The sequence below is a fragment of the Rissa tridactyla genome, chromosome Z (assembly GCF_028500815.1).
Source record: "Rissa tridactyla isolate bRisTri1 chromosome Z, bRisTri1.patW.cur.20221130, whole genome shotgun sequence".
In the NCBI taxonomy this organism is placed as follows: Eukaryota; Metazoa; Chordata; class Aves; order Charadriiformes; family Laridae; genus Rissa; species Rissa tridactyla.
Window position 1 is genome coordinate 76,171,052 of NC_071497.1, and position 21,255 is coordinate 76,192,306.

The 21,255-nt window shown below is 44.4% G+C and overlaps 1 protein-coding gene across 3 annotated transcripts in view; it reads right to left on the minus strand.

Annotated features, from left to right (window-relative positions):
- Window positions 1–6,347: 6,347 nt before the first annotated feature.
- UNC13B (unc-13 homolog B) overlaps window positions 6,348–21,255 on the minus strand; it is a 216,458-nt gene continuing 201,550 nt past the window's right edge. For all 3 annotated transcript variants that reach the window (XM_054185791.1, XM_054185789.1, XM_054185792.1), the window contains 5 exons: window positions 16,886–16,966; window positions 16,339–16,486; window positions 10,797–10,889; window positions 9,541–9,700; window positions 6,348–8,348 (listed from right to left, as the gene is read on the minus strand). In XM_054185791.1, the coding sequence (XP_054041766.1) occupies window positions 8,063–8,348; window positions 9,541–9,700; window positions 10,797–10,889; window positions 16,339–16,486; window positions 16,886–16,966 (768 nt within the window). In that variant the 3' untranslated portion in view covers window positions 6,348–8,062. The remainder of the gene's footprint in view (window positions 8,349–9,540; window positions 9,701–10,796; window positions 10,890–16,338; window positions 16,487–16,885; window positions 16,967–21,255) is intronic.

Here is a 21,255-nt window from a genome sequence, read left to right on the forward strand (position 1 = left end):
ACACTCTATCCATTTCTTCATGTAGAGGGAAAGCCCTCCACACCTCCTTCTTCACCTGTTCCTTCTGAACAGCCTGTAGCTATCAATGACCACACTCCAGCCATGGGATTCGTCCCACCAAGTTTCAGTAATGGTTGTAGCTTTCTAGCAGCACAATGGCTTCCAGCTCCTCCTGTTTGTTGCCCATGATGTGTGCATTGGTGTGGAGGCACTTCAGCTGGGCTGTTGTCCCTGTCATCTTCTTAGAGGAACACCCCTTAATTCCTTTGAGGTATTTCACTGGTGTTTCCCTCTTGGCTCCTGTTACCTCAGGATTCCTTTGCTTGTCTCTCTAAGGCTTCAAGTCTGCCCCTGTGTAGCCAGCATGTTGCAGGACAACCGGCTGAGGGCCCTCACTAGCACACTATCCCTCAAACCTTGGTGTGTCATCCCATGGCTTATCACGGGCAAGCTTGATATTATCCTCCTACTCCTTCAAGTCTAGTTTAAAGCTCTTTCAATCAGCCCCACTAGCTCATGAGCAAAGACCCTCTTCCCCTTTTGAGTAGAGGGTCCGTATTTGACTTGGACACATTTAGGGGTGAGGAGTTTGCTAAGGTGGTTGCAGTGTTGCAGTTCTGGATTGCTCTCTCCTTGTAGCTCATGACAGTGTCTTGAGATTTTTAGGTTTCTGGTATGATGCTGGAGGATTTCCTTTGTGTTCTTTCTGGTCCGAGGGGGAGCAGAGCAGATGTTCCTGGGGACTCTTCTGAGTCTGAAGCCTGTTTTGTGGTCATGGGTGACTGAGGGACAGGCTTCAAAGTGATCCTGGGGTCCCTTCTGTCATATGCTCCTTTTCAGGAAGAAGGTGGTCAAGGACAGGCTGATGAAAAAAATCCACAAAAGAAGAACTTGGCCTCGAGGGACCGCCCATAGAGAAAGAAATAGCCTGAAACAGAAAATGAGGAAATAAATAGAAAATACTGCACTGCAGTCACTGAAAGTTCAGAGGGCTCAAACCCCTCTGATCCCCAGGGATGGATCGCTTCCATGCTACACTTCTGACAACACCAAAATGTGGAACTGGAAGTTTGGCAACAAGGGTCTGTTCATCTGTGTAGGTGGACGTTATGTGACCAGAGAATACTGTGCAAAATGTATCATGTATCAAAGGGACTTCCAACTTGTGAGGGTGATCTGAACAGCGTGCAAGGTTTTAGAAGAAGTTTTGAAGGCAAGAATAATAAAAGGGAGGATGGAAAGTGAGACAAAAGGCAACATGGGTTTGGCAAAGCTAGAATCTGCAGGACCAACATGACCCTGGCTCTGCTAAATGACTTCCCAGCTCTAAAATGTCAAAGGCTTAGATCTCTGTGAGTTGGCTCCATCGCTTCTGAGATGACTTTGGAGCAGTGGCTCTTTGCAGAGATGGTGAGAGGGATTCAGTGTCATTCGGGAGTGAACTGAATCTTACCACAGGTTGCAGCTGGGCAAGCCTAATCCTAGGGACAAATCTGGCAGCTCAAATCTAGGTGGACTCAATAAAAGCATTGCATACAATGTCAGATGGGAGCTCCTGGTGAAGCTGGAGGAGACTGAGGTTAGTGAAAGGACTACGAGGTGACATAACAGAAATGGGCTGAGAAATATGAGAAGCCCATGAAGGCGGGGACTGATAATGAGAAGTTCTTTTTAAAGCTAGGGAAAAGTGACAGTAGAAAGGCTGCACACTAGAGCAAATGCAAAGAAACTATTGCACAGGTGACTGGAAATGGACAGCACTTCTTATGAGCAGAAACTTAGCTCTTGTGCAGTTTAGCAGAACAAAGTTTAGTGCTATCCAGGCATCAGGAGCTGCTAAAGAGACTTTATCATGATAAACAACACTGTGGTGCAAGAAGAAGTATTTCTAGGTTGGCCATAAATCACAGGCAGCAACTGAGAAGATGGTTTTAAGTACCAGATAACTCAGGTCCTGAAAAAAATCCTCCAGCGTCCACACTCCTGGTTTAAAAGAGGAGTTTGAGGGATTATCCCAACCCCCAGGGAGGGCTCAGGCCCACAGAGTGTGTTCCACCAAGCACCAGGGAATACTGCCAGCCGCATTAGCTGTATTGCACATGTTCACAGGCCTACAGCCAGAGTTTTCTCTAGAAGGGAGGAAATGAGAGCCTAAGAGCAGAAAAGGAGGAAGATGATGTGTCTGGAGGAAATCCCACGAGCAGTTTGACCTCCTCTGCTGCCACCACACTGCCTCCTCCCTCCCTGCTGCTGCCCAGAAGCAGGGACACTGAATCGCAGCTGCCTTCTCAGTCTGTCCGAGACACTCCCCAAACCCTCCCGTTTTCCTGCTCGCCTTCTTGTCTCCATCCATCCACTTGCTAATCTCTTCCAGGAAGATTGATAAACTGCTCTCCCCACCTCTGCCCTTGGGTCTCTGCTCTCTCCCGTCACACATCCAGAAACACAACTTCCTTTCCCGTAAGGCCCTCTTCTCCCCATCACGTGCTCACCAGCACACGCTGTCCCTCCCAGTCCTGCTATCTCGCTCCCCCAACTCATTTTTTCGGACGGTGTCACAGCCCTGCATTGGTGACAGCCTCAGAAGGAAATTTCCCAAAGAACAAAAAGTCTCTTTAGTCCAAAATCCAGGTTTGCTTTCTCTCTCTCTTTCCTTAGAAAATTATCTCATCTTTTCAAATAGAGGTTAGAAATAAAAGGACTGTTAGCAACTCTCTACCACCCACCAAATCTCAGTAGGGTGGCTTCTTTCTCTCTCAGGTTTGCTCTGAGTAACACTGATTTCCCAAGTCGCATCAATCTCTTGAATTTCCCCTTTTGGGTTCCTACAAAAGGTCTCCCTGTCACCTGGGAGGTCAGCAGTTCGTCTGCTCCCTGCTCCTCCCAGCAGCTGGCAGCCTGGAAGCCTTTTTTGAGCTACTGACTGTTGCTGTTAAGATTAGGAGCAAACTGCTACTTTCAAAAGGCTTCCCTCTGGAGGCTGGCCCACACTTTGAATGCTGGATCCTGTTCTGGTCCTCGTATTCCTGGTCCTCACAGCTCAGAAATGATCCATATAAACGGAAAAGGTTCCAAGAAGGGCAAAGACTACCAAAGGTTTGAGGGGGCACTGGGACACTGCAGGCTCGAGGAGCAATGACTAGGTTTGAATGTGGTAGAGGTCCACAATATCTCCATTGCCCAGGAAGGGGTGGATAGCACCAGCACTTTAGCATCTTTCTGAACAAAGGAACGGAGGGCATCAAATTAAATTGGTGGGAACCAGCTTCAAAACAAAAGACAATAGGTCTTCATGAAACAACTTGTAAATCCACAGAACTCCTTCCCAGGGGCTCAAGGCGGGAGAGAAGGACACCTTACGATTTACTAAAGAGAAGTCATGGAGTCAGGAGTTAAAAATTACCGGCATCAGAGGGAAGCATCATTAGTTTACCTTTTTCTTACTCTTGGAGGCAGATTTGCATGAGATGGACTCTCGGTCTGAGACCACTCTGCTCTTCCCACAGAGCCCGCAGAAATCCCCGGGCAAGAACAGTCAGACCATTGGCTGCATTCACCCATCTGCCTCGGGCATCCAGCTCATGTCCCACCTCTCTCCTGTCCCACCTGGAGTTCGTGCCGCTGCTCTCCGCATCCACTCCTGGATGGGACAGCAGGCAACTTACCACTCCCTGCTGCTTGCCACCTTCGCCACCATGTTCTCGGAACAACATTTTGCAACTCAGGATAGCTGCTTCCACCTCAGGTACACCAGCATATATATACATTCTATTTCTATATATTTATTATTATGTATGTATATATATTTGGTACACACAGTGTATATCCTATATCCAGCTGTCATTTTGAGGAGTGTTCACAGCGAAGGGAGCCACCTGCACAACACGGTATTGGTGCCACAGGTGCAAGAAGAAGTCTGAGTGTTTGTAGCTGGAGTCTGCAAGATTTTTCAGGCAGGAAAGAAAATTTGAAAGCATCAGAATGAGCGTGAACCCAAGAAACGAGGCAAGATGGGGAGACGGTTTTAGACAAACCTGTTACAAATTGAAATTGGAAATTTTGTGGAAATTGATTCTATGATTAAAAAGTTAACAAACTTGGTTTGCAGGAAAAGCACTAGTCTGGTGGATAAGCAATATATTCAGGAGCCTCAAGTTCCTGGCTCTGTTAATAACAGCCAGACCTCTTGCCCTACCCAGGCCTCTTCCCCATGGTTACAGACAGCGCTTTTCCTTTGAAAAGCTCTTTATTGGTTTCTCTCCACTGCAGCGCTCGCTGAAGCGACAATCAACAAGCATACTGATGAGTTAGAAACCTGTGTACCATCTGACTCAGCACTGGAGTGGGGCTTTAAAGTCGTGCTTTAATCAACATTACACACGGGATATGCCACCAAACTCAGTAACTGCCCTATGATGAAGCCAGAAACACAGTTATGTCCTGGTTTCAGCTGGGATAGAGTTAATTTTCTTTCTAGTGGTTGCTGTGTTTCAGATTTGGTATGAAAGCAATGTCAATAATGTATAGTGCGGTAGTTGCTGCTAGGTGATGTTTATGCTAGACTTTTTTCAGCTTCCCATAGAAGCTGAGAGGGACCACAGACAGAAGGATGGAGTGGCCAGTGGATATTCTGTACCATAGACGTCATAATTAGTACATAAATGGGGGTTGGCCCAGCAGAGGGGAGATCCGCAATCTCTGCTTGGGTCGTCCTGGGCAATGAATTCACCAGGTGTTGAGACACTTGTGTCTTGTATATTCTTTTGTTCTTTTCATTTTCTGTTATTGTTCTATTAAACTGCCTTTATCTCAGGCCACGAGGGTTTTTTTCCCTTTCCCCTCCTTTTCTCCCTCCTCTTCCTGGGGGAAAGCGGGGGTAAGCAAGAGGCTGCAAGCTGTGAGCAACAGAGCCCAGGTCCTAGTTGCTGTCTGGGGTTAAACCACGACAAGCTGGACTGTGAGTTAGACAAGTCACTGGCATTGCTGAGCAAATGTTACCTAAGGAAAAAATGGCACCTCGGGTCACAAAAATTCAGAGACCCACATTATCATGAAATATGAGCCTCTGAGTTATTTGAGCTTATCTGCTGGTAATTGGCACCATCCCCAAAAAATGAGGAGGGGGAGTAATTTACTTGACATCAAGAAGGTTTATCTCTCATTTCTTGTCAATACCATCTACAGAGTTAATGCTCGTATCAGACTGAAAGCGATGAATAATTGTTTTTCTTCACCTGTTATCTGCAGAGTATAGAATTGTCCTATCACTTGTTCCTTGGGAGAAGAGACTGACCCCCACCTCGCTACACCCTCCTTTCAGGCAGTTGTAGAGAGCGATAAGGTCTCCCCTCAGCCTCCTTTTCTCCAGGCTGAACACCCCCAGCTCCCTCAGCTGCTTCTCATTAGACTTGTGCTCCAGACCCCTCACCAGCTCCATTGCCCTTCTCTGGACCCGCTCCAGCCCCTCAATGTCTTTCTTGTCATGAGGGGCCCAAAACTGGACACAGAACTCAAGGCGCGGCCTCACCAGTGCCGACTGCAGGGGGACGATCACTGCCCTAGTCCTGCTGGCCACACTATTTCTGATACAGGCCAGGATGCCGTTGGCCTTCTTGGCCCCCTGGGCACACTGCTGGATCATATTCAGCTGGCTGACGCCCAACACCCCCAGGTCCTTTTCTGCCAGGCAGGTCTCCAGCCACTCTTCCCCAGGCCTGTAGCGCTGCATGGGGTTGTTGTGACCCAAGTGCAGGAGCCGGCACTTGGCCTTGTTGAACCTCATACCATTGGCCTCAGCCCATCGATCCAGCCTGTCCAGAGCCATCCTATCTTCAAGCAGATCAAGACTCCTGCCTAACTTGGTGTCATCTGCAAACTGACTGAGGGTGCACTCGATCTCCTTGTCCATATCATTGATAAAGGTATTAAAGAGAACTGGCCCCAGTACTGAGCCCTGGGAAACACCACTTGTGATCGACTGCCAGCTGGATTCCTACTGCCTGCCTGAGTCTCTCTGTTCAGCACCTTCAGGAGGCTACCAGAGTACAAAGGAGACTTGACTTAATGGCCAAATAGGAGAAGAAAAGGAAGTAAATTTTCCTCTATGCTTTTCTGTGACGTCGCAGTGTGTTACCAGAAGCCGAGAACTTCAGGGAAAGAAGTCAAAGACAGAGGCACCATGGAGGAGGGGGGAAATTGTCTGACTCATACCCCTTGCTGGGCATCTAAAGCTCCAAAGAAATATCTACACACTAAAACGAGAGTAATTTGCAAAGATGCAGTAGCGATTTTGCCCTACGTGATTTAGCAAATCCAATTACAGTTGCACTTCAACAGACAACTCCAAATGCTGCTAAAAGAGTTTATTAAAGACTGTACTAACAGTTCTCATAACAATGGCACGTACAATGATTCAAAATCATGACAAATAGCATGGAGTTTTGAAGAGCGTTATTATAATACACCATGGACAAGAACAAAGCAGATGTGCCATCTCAGAACACTATGAGCAGGCCCATGAAATACAGGAATCATATAATACAGTTGTACAAGGTTCAGAGAAAATAGAAAAAAAAAGAAAGTCATTCAATATGCAGTCCTTGAATTTATTGACAGTATTACAGTACTTTATGGGCTTGTTCCAGCTGCACTTTCCGGAGTACAAGGGCAGCTAGAAATAGCCAAAAAATCCCCATTAGAGTAAAAATCCTCCAACAAACCTACTTCAGGTGCAATCAATACTCCAGACCTTCCTGCTTATGAATTTACAGTCAGAAATTCTGACCTCCCTGCAATCGCTTTGCTCAGGACAGTGTTTCGTTTTGCAAGAAAACAAAACCAGCATGCTTCTTTAAGACAGTGCAAAAATGTTTTCAACGGTATCGTTAAATCACAGATTAATGACAATCAGTGTGGATCAACTGCAGCACAGCCAACAGCGACTTCAAGATCAGAACTGAATGGACCTGCTGCCCCTCGACCGGCACTCCAGACTGAGTGCTTGCAGAGGAGAGAGGTGTTGCTCTCTCCCAAGCCAGCCATCATTTCTAGGTTCATAGTGAGGAATGGTCTCAGCTACTCCAGACTAACAAAATGCTACAGAAAGCCTGCAAGTATTAAATTATCCAATCCTATGTCAAAAAAAAACTAACAAAAGACTATTGAAGAGGAAAAAGTATATAGCAGCCATGTTATTTGCCATGGCTCTAATGTTGTTCCCTTCGTTACCGTGTCAGTCACGGTAGCCAAAGTGTGACTTGCAGAGTTCAGCAGCTTACAGCACCCCGTGGTGATGCGGGATTCCCAGCAACATGCGGGGATTTATATTCTCCGAGACACACCATCTAATTACAATGGCAGGGCAGCTGCAGTCTGCTCCTAGTGTGCTGCCTTTGCAGCTTTTGGCTACGAGATCTTAGGCCCCTCTGCACATGTCCCACTGGTCTCACCCATGCTCACAGCAGCACATCCATGGTCATACATTCATTCGGTGTGCATTTTCAGAGCAATTTGCAACTTCTTTTTTAGGCAGATGTTAAAGTGCCTGTGTATCACGTTGGGACACTGGTATAATCTGTGCCAGAACATCCCCTGGTAGCTCCACAGTACATGAATTCAAGGAGACAGAACTGTGCTTTGCCACAACCCCAAATCATTCTTCTTCTCCCAGTGTCCACACCGTTGTGTGTTTGTATCATGGTGTGATTATGTAGAACCTTTTTAATGTCTGCCAACTTCAGAGGATAAAAATCACAGTGCTGCATATCAACAAAACCCAGCATACCCAGCCGCCAATATAAAATAATTTATGTACACAAAGCAGAATTTGCAGCTTAAATAAGAAGAGATTGTCTCATTCTCTATGGTGTCTTACCCAGCTACTAAAAAATAAATAATTCACATCAGATTGATGGATTTGTTTCCTGTACAGCACACGTGCGCTACCAGAGCTGACAAAGACAACATGAAAAAAACCTTTCGTAATTAGTAAAAGAGAATTGTTGAACACTTGCACATATTGGCACAAGGCAGAAGAGAAAAGGGGAACACTACACAGCACAGCTCAGGTGCCTTCCTCTGTGGAACGGGACTCAGATTTCAACTTTACAAATTCTCTGGCAACTTCATCATTGGTTCTTTGAGAGAGAATCCTCAGGACTGTAAGTCCAGTCTCATCCATGTGAATCCTGCGCCCAAGGGGGCACCAGCAAGCACAGCTTCCTTTGTCTGCTATGTCTCTGAGCTGCATCACTGCTATCCCCAGTACTCGGTCCTCCCGAGCAAAGCAGTAATCCTTCACGCAGACTTGGAGCTCGTAGGCATCAGGGCCGTCTTCATTGCCCAGTATGCTGAAAAACACACAGAGGTTTACTTACAGTTTCTCAGAATGTATAAATTCCTCTGCAAAATAAAGGTGTCAGCAGCTGGCTAGAGTGCTTAGATGAGCCACAGAAATGCTCGTATCTAAAGAAAACCCTGGTCACAGAGGGAGAAGGAAAACCAATAGAATATGGGCATTTTTGCTGTTTCATGGCTGACAAAGACAACCTGGCTACTTAAAGACAAAAAACGAACTGCCTTTATCAAGTTGCCTTTACCTCTGTGTGTGTTAAACTGTGAAATGAGAAGAGTGGAGAACGTTAAAGCCATGCTAATAGATTTTCAACTCAGATGACTTTAAACATTTCTGCTTCTGCTCAGGGTTGCTTCATTTCAATAATTAATATTTTAATTAGATGAAGTCTTTGTTAAAGATTCAGAACCTTCCATTAAAGCAATAGCTAATAAAAATACATCCACAGTCATTCTGATGTTTCTAAAATTAAAAGAATAAGAAAAACAAGGGACAAAATCTCTTCACTTAGAGGAAGCCTGCCTTTCACCACATCACAAAAAAAGTTATATGGACAGTCCCTCTCCCCCAGGATGTTTACAGTCTTTTGCTGGTCGTCTCTTCTCCTCTCATTCTTACTGTACAGCTGTGTGAGCACTAGTCTGTAGCTCCTTTTGTTGAGCCTCCCAAGAAGGAAGATGCCTTTGTAATAACAAAAGCCAAATAAGAAGAGATCAATACTCGGTATTAAAAAGACAGCAATTCTGGCAGCTCAACTTACTCCTGGTTCTGAGGACTGTATGCTTGGAAACAAGTTCAGAAAGCACGTCCCACAGGTCAAGTTGGGGCAAATCACACATTAAAATTAAAAGAACTAAAAATACATTGTGAACTTTTAGCCTCAGCTCTACCAGTGAAAGATACAAAGTCTATTAAAATGATGGAGTGCAGTAAAATATGCTGATAGGACACACAACATGTTTCAGAAGGTAGCCAAAGGACACTGCTGATATAGAACAGACCTTAGCATCTCACCCACAGCAAAAACTCCCGTAATCTAGCTTTTCCTGCCAAGACACCAAACTCTGGGCCAAGCTACTCATTCAAGTACTCCTTCGAGCAGGCTGTTCGTGGACACTGGAAAACCCTATCTGTCCTCTGCATCTGCACTTGCCACCTCAGATCCCCAGGCTATTTTTCACACTTACAAGTGAAAGGTTTCATTGTATTTGGGAGCCCAGTTGTTGCTCTTTGACTTGGTTGTGAACTTCCTCTTCTTGTCACTCTGATGGGGCCCTATCATGGTGATTTCAACGAATGGACGGAACATGCCGGACGTTTGCCACTTCAGGTCGTTGGCTGCCACAACTGGAAAAGAAAGTCACAACCTGTTTTATAGTAAATACTCACTTGTTCCCATTGCTCTGGACACCTTTCCGCTCTGGTCTGCTTTCAATTTCTTGATTCAGAGGACAAAGTTAACTCAAAATGTGCAAGAGTCCCAGCACACATGGGCAAGGCTTTCTTGTAATACAAAAATATGCTTCTTTGCTCAAGAGTAATTCTGTAAAGGGAATTTAATGCTTGGGACAGCACTTAGCTTTTGCCATATGCATAGTCAAGAAATTAATCTAAAAAAACAGGCTCTCATGCAGCTCTGGGGAGGCTGCCCTGCCAGTTCAGTGCTTAAACTCTACATTATCTGTGGGATGAGAAAAAACCAGGATATTCTGGGAGACAATATTAAGGAAAATGAGAGTGCAGGTAAGACAAACAAACCCCATGAGCTGTGGCTGGTTCCAGAGCCCAAAGTTATTAGCTCTTTAATTTTCCTTCCCTCTCAGGTCACTGCAGGGAACAGACTGGAGTACAGGAAGCAGCTCTGAAAATCAGTTTTCGAATTGCAGTGTAGATTTAGCCAGGAAGAAGAGAGGCCTGAAGAGCTGTTTATATAAATCTTTAGAGGAAATTAAAGTAGTTAAATATGCTGTATTCAAGCAAAGGAGACGAAGGAGGAAGAGGAAGCCTGAGATGAATCACTGCTTTGGTTATTTTCAGAGCAGCTCTTTAGGGACCAGAGTGGCCTTCAGGATGGGGGAGAGGAGCCTCTGAACTCTTACTGTCTCTGCGATCTCTCGGTTTACACTAAGCAATTTCGCAACATCGCCCTGTCATCCTGCCCTGTTCTCTGCAGCACAGCCTAAACTGCGGCGCCTGGTGAGAGCCATCATCTGATTTTTGTTTACTTCATATATCGTTGCCAATAAACAACAGGACTGTACATTGCCATGTCACTGGCTGGACAAGCTCATTTGCTGTTTCTCTACATGTTCCTGATGTGAAACAGAGAAAACAATTCTGGATTCACATCACATGAGCTAACACAGAAGTATAATGACTGCCAACTGGAGATTTGCCGGGACACAGTCACGGAGCCTGAGCAGTAACACATGCTTTGCCATACCTTTCACTGTGACCTTGTGTTCACCAGTTCCTGGGTGGGTATACAGGTCGATCTGTATGGACACTTCACCCACAGGATCATCCACACCAGAGCCTGTTGGAAGAAAAATTACACCCCCCATGCACACAGAGATTATTGTTTGTTGGAACCCATCTTTGGTTTATGGCCTCAGCAAGACTATATGGCATTTTCACAGTAACCTTCCATGGCCAGCTCTTCAGTCAACATCCATAATGTAACATTAATGCGAAATGACATCAGGCTTGCATGCCCAAGATGCATAAACACTAGCATTTTTTGCACTCCACCATAAAGATCGCATCCTGTTGAGAATACTAGTAAGAATTCTGAAAGGATTTAAGAGACCTAAAACTTGACAACGGACCCTTACAGAGAGCACGGATTTTTCAGAGATTCCTGCCAAGCTATTGTGTGCACATGCAGGCATTCCAGTGGTGGGCATCGGCATTCCCACCCGCTCAGGGAAGAAGGGAGGACAAAAAAAAACAACAAAAAAACCCCACAAACAAAACACATACCAGAGAGGAAGTCTAGGAAAAAAAAGACCAAGATGTTAGTGATTTGCACTGAGCCATAGTGTAGTCTCACCCTCTAAGGAGCTTTTTCCATGTTGTACATCAGATAAAAGTTGTCATCCTGACGGCCTATCTGCTTCCCTTCAGAGGATAATAAGAATCACTTCACTGTTGTGCCCCAAAAATGATGAGAGAAGCACTCACAACTCGCATACTTATTTCCCTTCAGCAATTAGCCAGGGAGAAAACAAGACGTAGCTTCACAGAGGAAAAGGTAACATGTTGTAACAGAGGCAGAAGATCTCATGAACCTTACAATTCATGTATTACGATATTTTCAACTTTATAACTTTTAATCATAATTATCACGCAATGCGTGGAAATGACATTTTTCTGGATAGGAAAGTCAAGATGTCATGTAAATTACAGAAAAAGACTGCTTTGCAAAATAAAAATGAAGTCTTTGATAAGATAGCGAGATTGATTTTACTTTCTCTTTGATAACGGTCTGATCTTAGGTTGACAATTAGCAATGCTGTTGTAATTGGAATACCTACAGGGTAATTGGGTACCTACGAACAGCAGTGTTATTTTGTCAATTTTGAGGCTAAGATACGTTAGTAAGTGAAAGAATTGGTGTATTTAAAATTCAAGATAAGGAGCTTGAAGGATATCATTAAACAAACTTTTTGATTAGATAGATCTAACACATCAACTTTCACAAGAACAGTCTGCAGGCAGCAAAAACACTCATTTAAAAACCAAGAGGTTGAGAGCTAATCTGTGCAATTCTCTGAAGAGAATTACATGGCACAGAACTGTAGGCAGTGAAAGTCACATTAATATACAAGTAAAAGTATCTGAGCAAACATAGCAGAACTTCAAATTATTATCTCAGGGTGAGACAATATCTCAGGAAAGATTCTCATTCTTGACCTGAGTACAATAAACAGCCTCTAGGCTGTAACATTTGTACAGGATCTTGAATGTACTGTTTTCTCCCAGCTTAGATGGGCAGTGTTCCTTCTTTTCTGTACAGAAGCACAAGAGCTTTAAAACTGACAGGCTTAATTATTGACCTGACCCATCTGATGGTGAGATCTGTCACTTAACACTGTTGCCATTTTCCGTGGGAAAAGACAAGATTACCAACAGTATGTAGCAACTTTATAGGGCCACATCTGCAGAAACATCAGCCGCCAAACACTGAGGTCTTCATTTTACTGATCTTTAGTGTAATTAATAGGTTCTAAACGAGACACTGATGCTTCAGAGGAATGACAGCAGAACCATCTCATTATCTTTGAGGGAGACAAACTTTAGATCTTTTCTTTTTTACCTTCGTTCTTGTCTTTTCATACAAAAATCTCGTTCTATTAACTGAACTGTTCATAGATGAAAAAATCACTTTGTAGATGGCCAGTGAAAAATATTCTGATCACGTACAACTGTGTATATACACGTACTTGCACGTTTAGTGACAAGCAGATTTAAATATTGACAAGAAAATCTCATTGGTATTGTGATATTGGAAGGTGAAACTGCAGAACTGAGCTCGTGCAATGGGTTATGGACATATTTCACCTAAGAAAACAAAAAGACTTCGGACAGCAGAACATAAATTGAGAGATGAAACGCAAAACTTAATTTTTTTTAAGGCTCTCCTGAGCACCCAGACATTTAGCTAACCCCCCTTCTAGCCAGATGTTTCAAGCTTGGCCATAACTTTGAGTGCGTATCAGACATAACCATGTATTACAGTAGCCTGTCTCGGCAGACCATACGCATGCAAGTCTAGGACTTGAAACAGCAATACACAGCCCATGGTAAAAGGTAGGGGAACAAGTCCGTAGCATCTCTCAAAAACCAGTCAATTTTCCAGACAGCTTTCACATCCCGTGAATGAATCTCAAGCTTGGGGACAGGCTCTCAAGCAGGGTACAGACTTCTACACCGTGCAACCTGTGGCTCCATTTGTGGGATGCAAGCATTTGGTGAAAGTTCACTTCTACGGGGAGCTAAAGGGAACAGGTCTCTGGAAAAGGTTTCCGAGCATGGGAAAGATGACTTCAAAAGCAAGGCAGCTGGCTAATGTTGTTATGGTAACAACATTAGTCTTGAACATACCCTTATCAGGAAGAACGTCCTCATTAGCGGTAAACCTAATACCTTTCCCATCATGCACTGAGACATGAATTCAAAAGGCAAGAAGCAAGCAGGATAAAGAGAGAAGAGTGTGAATTACAATCCAATTAGTGGTGTCACTTAAACAAATACAAGGCAAATATTCTAGCTCTTAACAGACAAAATATCCTCTTAGATCTTCTGCACCAACACAGGCTTTGGAGAGCAAGGCTGTCTGAGAGCACGGGATTGTCTGGGTTAAAACAAGAACAGAATTTGTGCTGGCATAACTAAACTGCAAGCCATGATCCAACTTTGCAGATCAAACATTTAATGGCATACTGCTGTAGAAGCCTGCTCAGTGAGAAAACGAGGGCAACAGACACCTCACAAACTGGAAGAAGCAACCATTGAGCAGTGAAGTAAGAGAAGGCAAACAGTCAGCATTTAAATAGGTCTGCATATAGCCATTTCCTCCCATAGGCTTGTGAGAAGCCTGACTTATGCAAAGGGAAACATCAGTCAGAGAGCTCTGGTAAGTGGATGCCAGCTGTAAATACTAGTGCTGCCCCTTCTGTCCCCCCAGCACACGTGCAGATCTCCAAACCAACCTGCCACCTGGGGTTACTGAGAAGTGTATGCAAGCAATATTCTTTTCTAGCCCCAAACTCAGTCATGCCTTTCTCAGAGTTATTCCATCATCAATCCTACAGATATTAGGTGGCATAACTCCAGTCTTTTGTTCCCCAAACAGGGTCCAAAACTCTGAAGCCTACTAATGTAGAAGATGCTGATTTGGACCAGCTCAGTGGACCACCACACTCAGTACCTGTCTCCTAAAGAGGCTCAGACAAGCCACAGAGAAATGTCATCAGTCAGCTATGAGATATAATTGAGGACCTCATAATGAGCACTTCTTATGTCCTAAAACTAGAGCTTAATTCCTTCCAAGCTTCTTAAAGAAAAATGAAAATACCCAACACACACACTTCTGTGGCAACTCTGTATACTTCTGCTGCTTTCAGATTATTTTAAATTCTCTTTGTGTATCTGCTAAATGCTCACCCTCACTGGAGTTTTTATAGTCACGTCATGCATTGCATGAAGCTGCTTCCTTTTATCAGCTTTGAATTTGCCTCTTTGCAACTTCAACAGAGTATCTTCTTCCTCTAGTTTTAAACACTCCTAACTGTAGCATGGAGTGTAGAGAGCAGTGCTGCACACAACCTTATATCCCGGCTGATCACAACAAGATAATGGGATCCACATTAAAAAAGCTAGCTTCAGTTCATGGTCTGGATATATAATGGAAATATTTGCCATAGAACAGCAAAGACTGAAAATACACTCTGCATGCAAGTTTGCGGTTAAAAAGTGTTTTGTGTAACTCTAATGGCAACAGCCGAGTTCTGGTGTCCCTTGTGGATGTAGCAGTCTTTGACCTGTCTGGCCACTGGATGTCATCGTTGCTCTGCCAGGACACAGCTACACAGGACCATTCTCTCAAATGCAGGTACTGAACTTTAGTTCACTTCAGTGTTTTAATGCAGCTTCAACCTAAGCAAGAATAGATCGTGCTGCTAAAGGCTAGTATAATTCAGTCCCTGAAACGACACTCAGCTTCTCACTTTGAAAACAAACCTTGTTTTGCTCAGGAATTCTAGGTATCAGTACTCCTAGGTACTAGGGGAGTACTAGGTACTCCCCAACCAACTCCAGTGGTTGGGGAATGCCAGTATTGAGCAGTCTCACTTGCACATGAAGGAAAAGTGTGTTGGCTAGAGACTGCTTTCCCCTTGATTTCAGGGCTCCATGTGACAATATGCTGACAGAGTTAGCACAGTCTGTGGGGTCGCCATTTCCCATAGGCTTGGAAGGATTAAAGGAAAAAGGACCCCAAGCAAAAAGATGTCAGAAAGACAACTCCATGGAACTGCATGACTTTTGCTGATGAAATGTAGTAGCCCAATGCCAGGGCTTGTATTTAAACAGCCTGAAAATTTTAAACATCAGTTTCAGTTTTGACCTAATCTCTAACATTATCTGTCCCCTCTTCCTGACATTAGTGAGATCCATAGTCAGCCAGTGAAGGTCGCTGACAAGAGACCAAATTATTCTGTACAACATGAAAGCAATGAAATAGCGCCAAATCAATGAAATAGCACCACTATTGTGCCTTCCCAGAGAGCTACCAAAGAACTCCAGTGATGTATCCCAGTAGCTTACTAATATGTTGTGGTGATTTGTAATCATCTAGCTCACGCATACCCTGGACTGGCTGCAGACAAAACACTCTCCTAAGTTACTCTCCTAAGAGACTTTTCCCTTTACAGGCAGCGTGTAGCTCTGCGACTCATCACATTGCTGTCCATCAGCCTTAGTCAGGACTACATGGGCTGGTGGCAGCTGGCCTGTGACACAGGTACCAACTAGTTTCTGTGGCGGTGTCTTGCTGAAATGTTCTCTCACACCACTGCGTAAGTCTCAGTACAATAACTTCAAATTTCTGTGGTGGTGTCTTGCTGAAATGGTCCCTCACACCACCACGTAAATCTCAGTACAATAACTTCAAATTTCACTTCTTTTAAGTCACCCACCCACATTAATTCATGAAACGTGACTGCTAAGTGAGGACTGCATAAAAAAAGACCACAAACACCCCAGGCCTTATGTTTCACATATTTCTGTTCTCTCAAAATGTAGTTGTTAAGTGGGAAAAAAAAGCCCTTTTCCTCCTTCCCAGTTTCAAAAGCTCTGAACTGTCACGTTTCCAGAAACGTTACTGCCAAAAGCACTCTACAAACTGGCAGTACAAGACAGAGCAATTACGAACAGAGCAGATAGCTCCATTCAACTTCGCCAACAACACAAAAGAGTCTTACCCTGAGCTGTTTGAGTCTGGACAAAGGTTTTGATGAGAGTGTCTGTGGTCTGAGTGTAGAGGGAGAGAGCATATCGGAGTGACTGCAGGTCTGGACTCTTCTCCAAGAAAGTTTTCTTCAGACCATTCCCACCAGCATGGAAATATTGCTAGGAGTAAAAACAAACAGGAAAAATATCGAGTAAGAATTGCAACCAGCGATCAACATTTACATGTTATTGTGTGTGTGAATGGGAAAGAGAAGGAAAAATTCGCAAAATAGCTTCTGTACTGGAAATCCAGCTCTCAGACCAACTGATACCAGCTGCTCATAGCTCTCCTCTTCCAAAGCACTTAAATATAAACATGCTGGCTCCTAGCACATGCCAGTCACCTGAGACTATTCAGGTTTACACAAACATGGCAGTATCACTTGCTTAGTGCCTTTATCGCTGTAACAGCAGTGACAGACTCCTGGAATCTCCTGAAATATGCTCCCAGGCACTATCCTCCCAAATCGTATTTGGGGATGGAGCAAGGGAATGACAGACAAAAATGGCATCACTTACTTTGATCGTATCCAGTGCCAGATCCAAAACAGCACACTGCTTTGGAGTGAGACTCCTGGTTTCTTCTCTCACCATATGATCCTGCAAACAACCATTATATTTGACATGAGTATGCTGTCAGAGACTAAAGGAAAAGGAGTTGCTAGTGTCAGCTCTTTCTCTGGATTCATGCTGTGGCTACATGGCCACAGCATTGATTCAGCTGCTTAAGAAATGTGTAATGGAGCCTCTCAGAGTCATTTATTACAGCTTAACTTTAAAATGAACCCACTTTCTCTGCTTCTTGCAGGCACAGAAGAGAGAAATAAGGAGAGGAACTGGACAGAGATAAGTGTCAATTTAAAAACCAGTCTACCTCTCAGAAAACGCCAACAGAAGTCTGCGTGCTACCCCTGTCATTTTAAAGCAACCACAAAAAGTGTCTCAAAACACCATCTAAATCAAGGAATTCTGAGAACCAGGTATTGGGCAAAGTTGTTTGATGTTGTTTGTGGATTTACTTCTTCCATCTATAAATGTCACTAATACATTGTATCGTTGGTATAGAGGAAGAAAAACAAACAAGCAACATGCTCTAGAAAAAACCTTTGCTAAAAGAAAAAGTTGCTCCCATTAAGACCCACCATCTCTAATAGCAAAGAGCCTTGGGAAGGGATTCCCTTTCCTGCAGTGGGAGCGTATCCCCGTTAAACTCCTGCCTGACTACAAGGATGTGTCATCCTTTGGTATTTCACTAAGCTTCTCTCTGATGCTTAGTTTAGGTCCAGGGAAAACAAAACCCAAATTCTAACTCTTTGAGCTGCTGAAGGGTCAGGCCTGAGGGCTGCAGCCTGGGTGCTGAAGCATTCATCAAAAAAATGCAGGCAAATTGGGCAAAGGCTACTTATCTCTCCTTTGAACACAACATAGCCTCTGATAAGAGACACCTTCCGGGAGACTTGTCCACTAAATTGTCTTTAAGTAAAGCATGCCTAGTGTGTGGCATCCTGTGTGCATTTCACACTGATAAGCCTGCTGGCTATCTCACAGCCTGTTGATTCTTCTTATTGCCGGGTGCTGTTACCATTCATTACCCACCACCATCCACCTCCTGCCTGACGCAGATGGGTCTCACTGCAGTCTAGGAGCAGTGCTAAGCATTTGCCTTGCTTCTCACAGGCATCTAGCTAGCACCTTTGCACAGCGCTGCATCCAACTACACGGAAGATGCCTCAAGTCAGCAGTATGCCAGACAAGCTTGCACTGCACTTTATTGAGTAGAGACATGCCTCAACCTGCCTCCTTCCCCCATGCAGGCTGCTGCTGGTCTGCAAAGCCATGTGCAGTGGCACAGCCCTCTGTAAGCTGCAAAGTGTCTTCTGTTTCGACAAGCCATCCTTAGGGGAGCGATAGCTCTCCTCCCTCTTCGTGAGCAGTTCAATTGAAGATGATGTGGCTTCACACTTCAGTACACAGAGGGTAAAACATTCTCTGTGTGACAGTCAGATTGAGTGCACAGTCAGTCAGAGCCCAAGGCCAGGTTTGTGGGAGAGGCCAATTTAGCCAGGGTAGCTGTGTCCCAAAGGCAGGGTGACTTTCATGTCTGTTAAAGTGACTTTCTAGGTCTCCCTGCTAGATTCCCCACACTGCGACAGAAACCAGGTGGTCAGCACTTTTCTCTTCAACACCTAAAGAGCTCATTTACCCTTGTCTGAGTGGTCACCCCACTGGTGCCCATGCTGTCATTGCACAGCAACACAGCACTGCCTTCTAAGAGAGTTTCCTAGTGCTGTTTACTTTAACACATTATGTAAAAATAACCCCGTGACTGGACGGGTAGTGCTTGCACCTACACACCAATGAGCCCACGACCATCATTCCCCTGCACACCCTGCCCTCTGCAAATCCCACACTGTTCCTATAAAGGACTGCACAGAGTGCTACCTTGCACTTCCCAGATTGCTAGCCACAAATATTTACGTCAAATAATTATGCAACTTCAAGAAGTGAAAAGAAAAAAAAAATAAAATCTTTTCGTGGTCTCTCATATTCATCCTTGTATTCTCCACAGGTACTCTCAGAAGCTCTGCGGTCAGAGCTCGGCTGGTTACCCTGGGGGCAGCGCACAGGAGGGGAGGCTGCTGCTCCCTGCCCCAGATGCCGGCGATTAAGCAAACGGAGCAGAAAGAGTCTGATAATAAACGGGAGGCAGATACGTGGCACCAAGGTGCCAGTTTCATGCTTGGTTTTCTGAGCATTTTAAAATACACTGTGAAATTGATTTGTCATCAGGACAAGAGCCTGTGCTTGTCAGGTCTGTCAGTCTCAGTTTTCAGCTGAGTTATCCGATTCACTAGACCTCTGTTACCCCTGTTCTATTTAAGACAAATAAAGCTTAAAATCCATCCCATAATTTTCGCAGGCTTTTAGTGGAACTGCAAAATGCACAGGAGAGGGGCTCTGAAGAGTCATTTACTCATGGCTTCCCTGTTAGCTTGTATGTGTCCACAAAACCAAAAGGATAGAAAAAAAAGATAATATCCACAATGCTTACACAGACCCAAGCAGTTTACACTCTTGTAAACTTCCTTTACTCTTCTGGAAATTTTTGGATGCAGTGTTGGTTCACACCATCTGTCTGAACTAAAGGTCTCCAGAATTCAGGTGGCAGAGTGCTTTCACACTTGTGTACAGCTCACTTGCCACATATAAAATCCTGTGTTCCTGTGCTGCTGTAGTCCTATATGTGGATATGCAGATAAAGGCTTGATCACACACCTGATTTACATGATTACATGCCTTTCTAAAAATGCAGTCCAGAGTTACCAAAGTGAAGCTTTACAGCAACTGAACTGAAGACAGGCTGCTGCGGAGGGATGGACTTCATCTGACCCGTGCGAATGGAAACAGACAAAGCTTCAAACTCTCTTCTGGCAAAAGGCACCTTGCATATATTAAGAAATTCCAGTAATGAGAGAATATGGAAGAAGTAAAAGATAACAGTGAATGTCACTGACTATGCCAGGGAATGCAAGCAAGCCACAGGAACTCGCAGTCGCCTGTGGACAAACTTGTCCTTGTGGCCTGGGAGGAGAAACAGAGCAAATTCAGAGCCAGAGCACTCCGCCTTGGACACCAGGAGTGCATGCGATGGCTTCTCTTCCTCCAAATGCTGTTGCTTTTGAAACACGAAGGGAATACTCCGAGGAAAATGGAGTCATATTTGGAGGCTGTGGTCCAGCTCCCACTCTCCCATGCTGGATACAAAGCTCCTCTCTCCCCATTTCTCCCATGGAAGCAACATGGAGCATTGTAAGTGCTGGAGACAGCAGAGGTAGTGCAATCCTCGTGAGCCACCATGTCACCACGGAGGACAGCCTGGCTGTGGGAGTGCACGGGGCCGTCCCCCAGCACTGGTGGCAGCTATTCCCCTGGGGAACCACACTTAAGGAACTATGTTAAGTCACTGTTAACTGCTATGTAACAGCCTCAAAATGCAGCTGGGGAAAAGTGTGTGCATCTAACGACACACCTGCATGTCCAGATCACTTACTAGGACTGCTAATAAGCACGACCTTAAATGAATTGTGGCTTGGCTTATAAACATGCATATGTAAAATGTGTCTTCTGGTCATGGGAAACAGATAATTGTATTAAGACAGTTGTAATAAGTGCTCAAGACAAAAGATAAAATTTCTGGGAAATGATGAATGCATTTTGAAATTGCATTAATCACTTAGGAGAATGCTCTTTGCTGTGGGAAATTTCCCTGATCACACTCTGAGACAGAGTTCACATTCAGCTCTGTCTTCCTTGGAGCACAATTTGTGCACTGTGACGCTTCAGATTTAGACCTCCTCTTGCACAATATGTGTTTTGTAGCACAAGTCAAACCACAGCACAGTGCAGTTTGCATGTTGTAAGGCGTCACTATTTTCATACCATTCCTGTCGTGACCAGTGAATTAATGCTTGATTGGCTCACGATGAGGTGGCGTGCACTTAGTAATGCTCATGTCATGCACTGTCACGTCATGCACTGTCAAAACACATCAACATAGCCTTCATGCTAAATGCCAGCTTGCCTGTAAAGAGAGCCCACGCAGAAGGAATTTACAGACACAGGCTCTCTTCCATAAGCAACAGTTATTTTTGTAACAGTTCATATAATTCATCAATAGCTAGCACAATCATTTTTCCTACTGATACCTCATTACCAGCATCACATAAGGGACTCCCTTTTATACATACAGAGGATGTATAGAGGGATACAGAGGAACTGGCCAGATATTGAGATCTCTGTTTCTTTCATTTTAAATTGATATACCAAACCGACCACTGTATCTACAGAAGAGAGAAACTACTTTGATGATTAAACCCACAACAAAATTT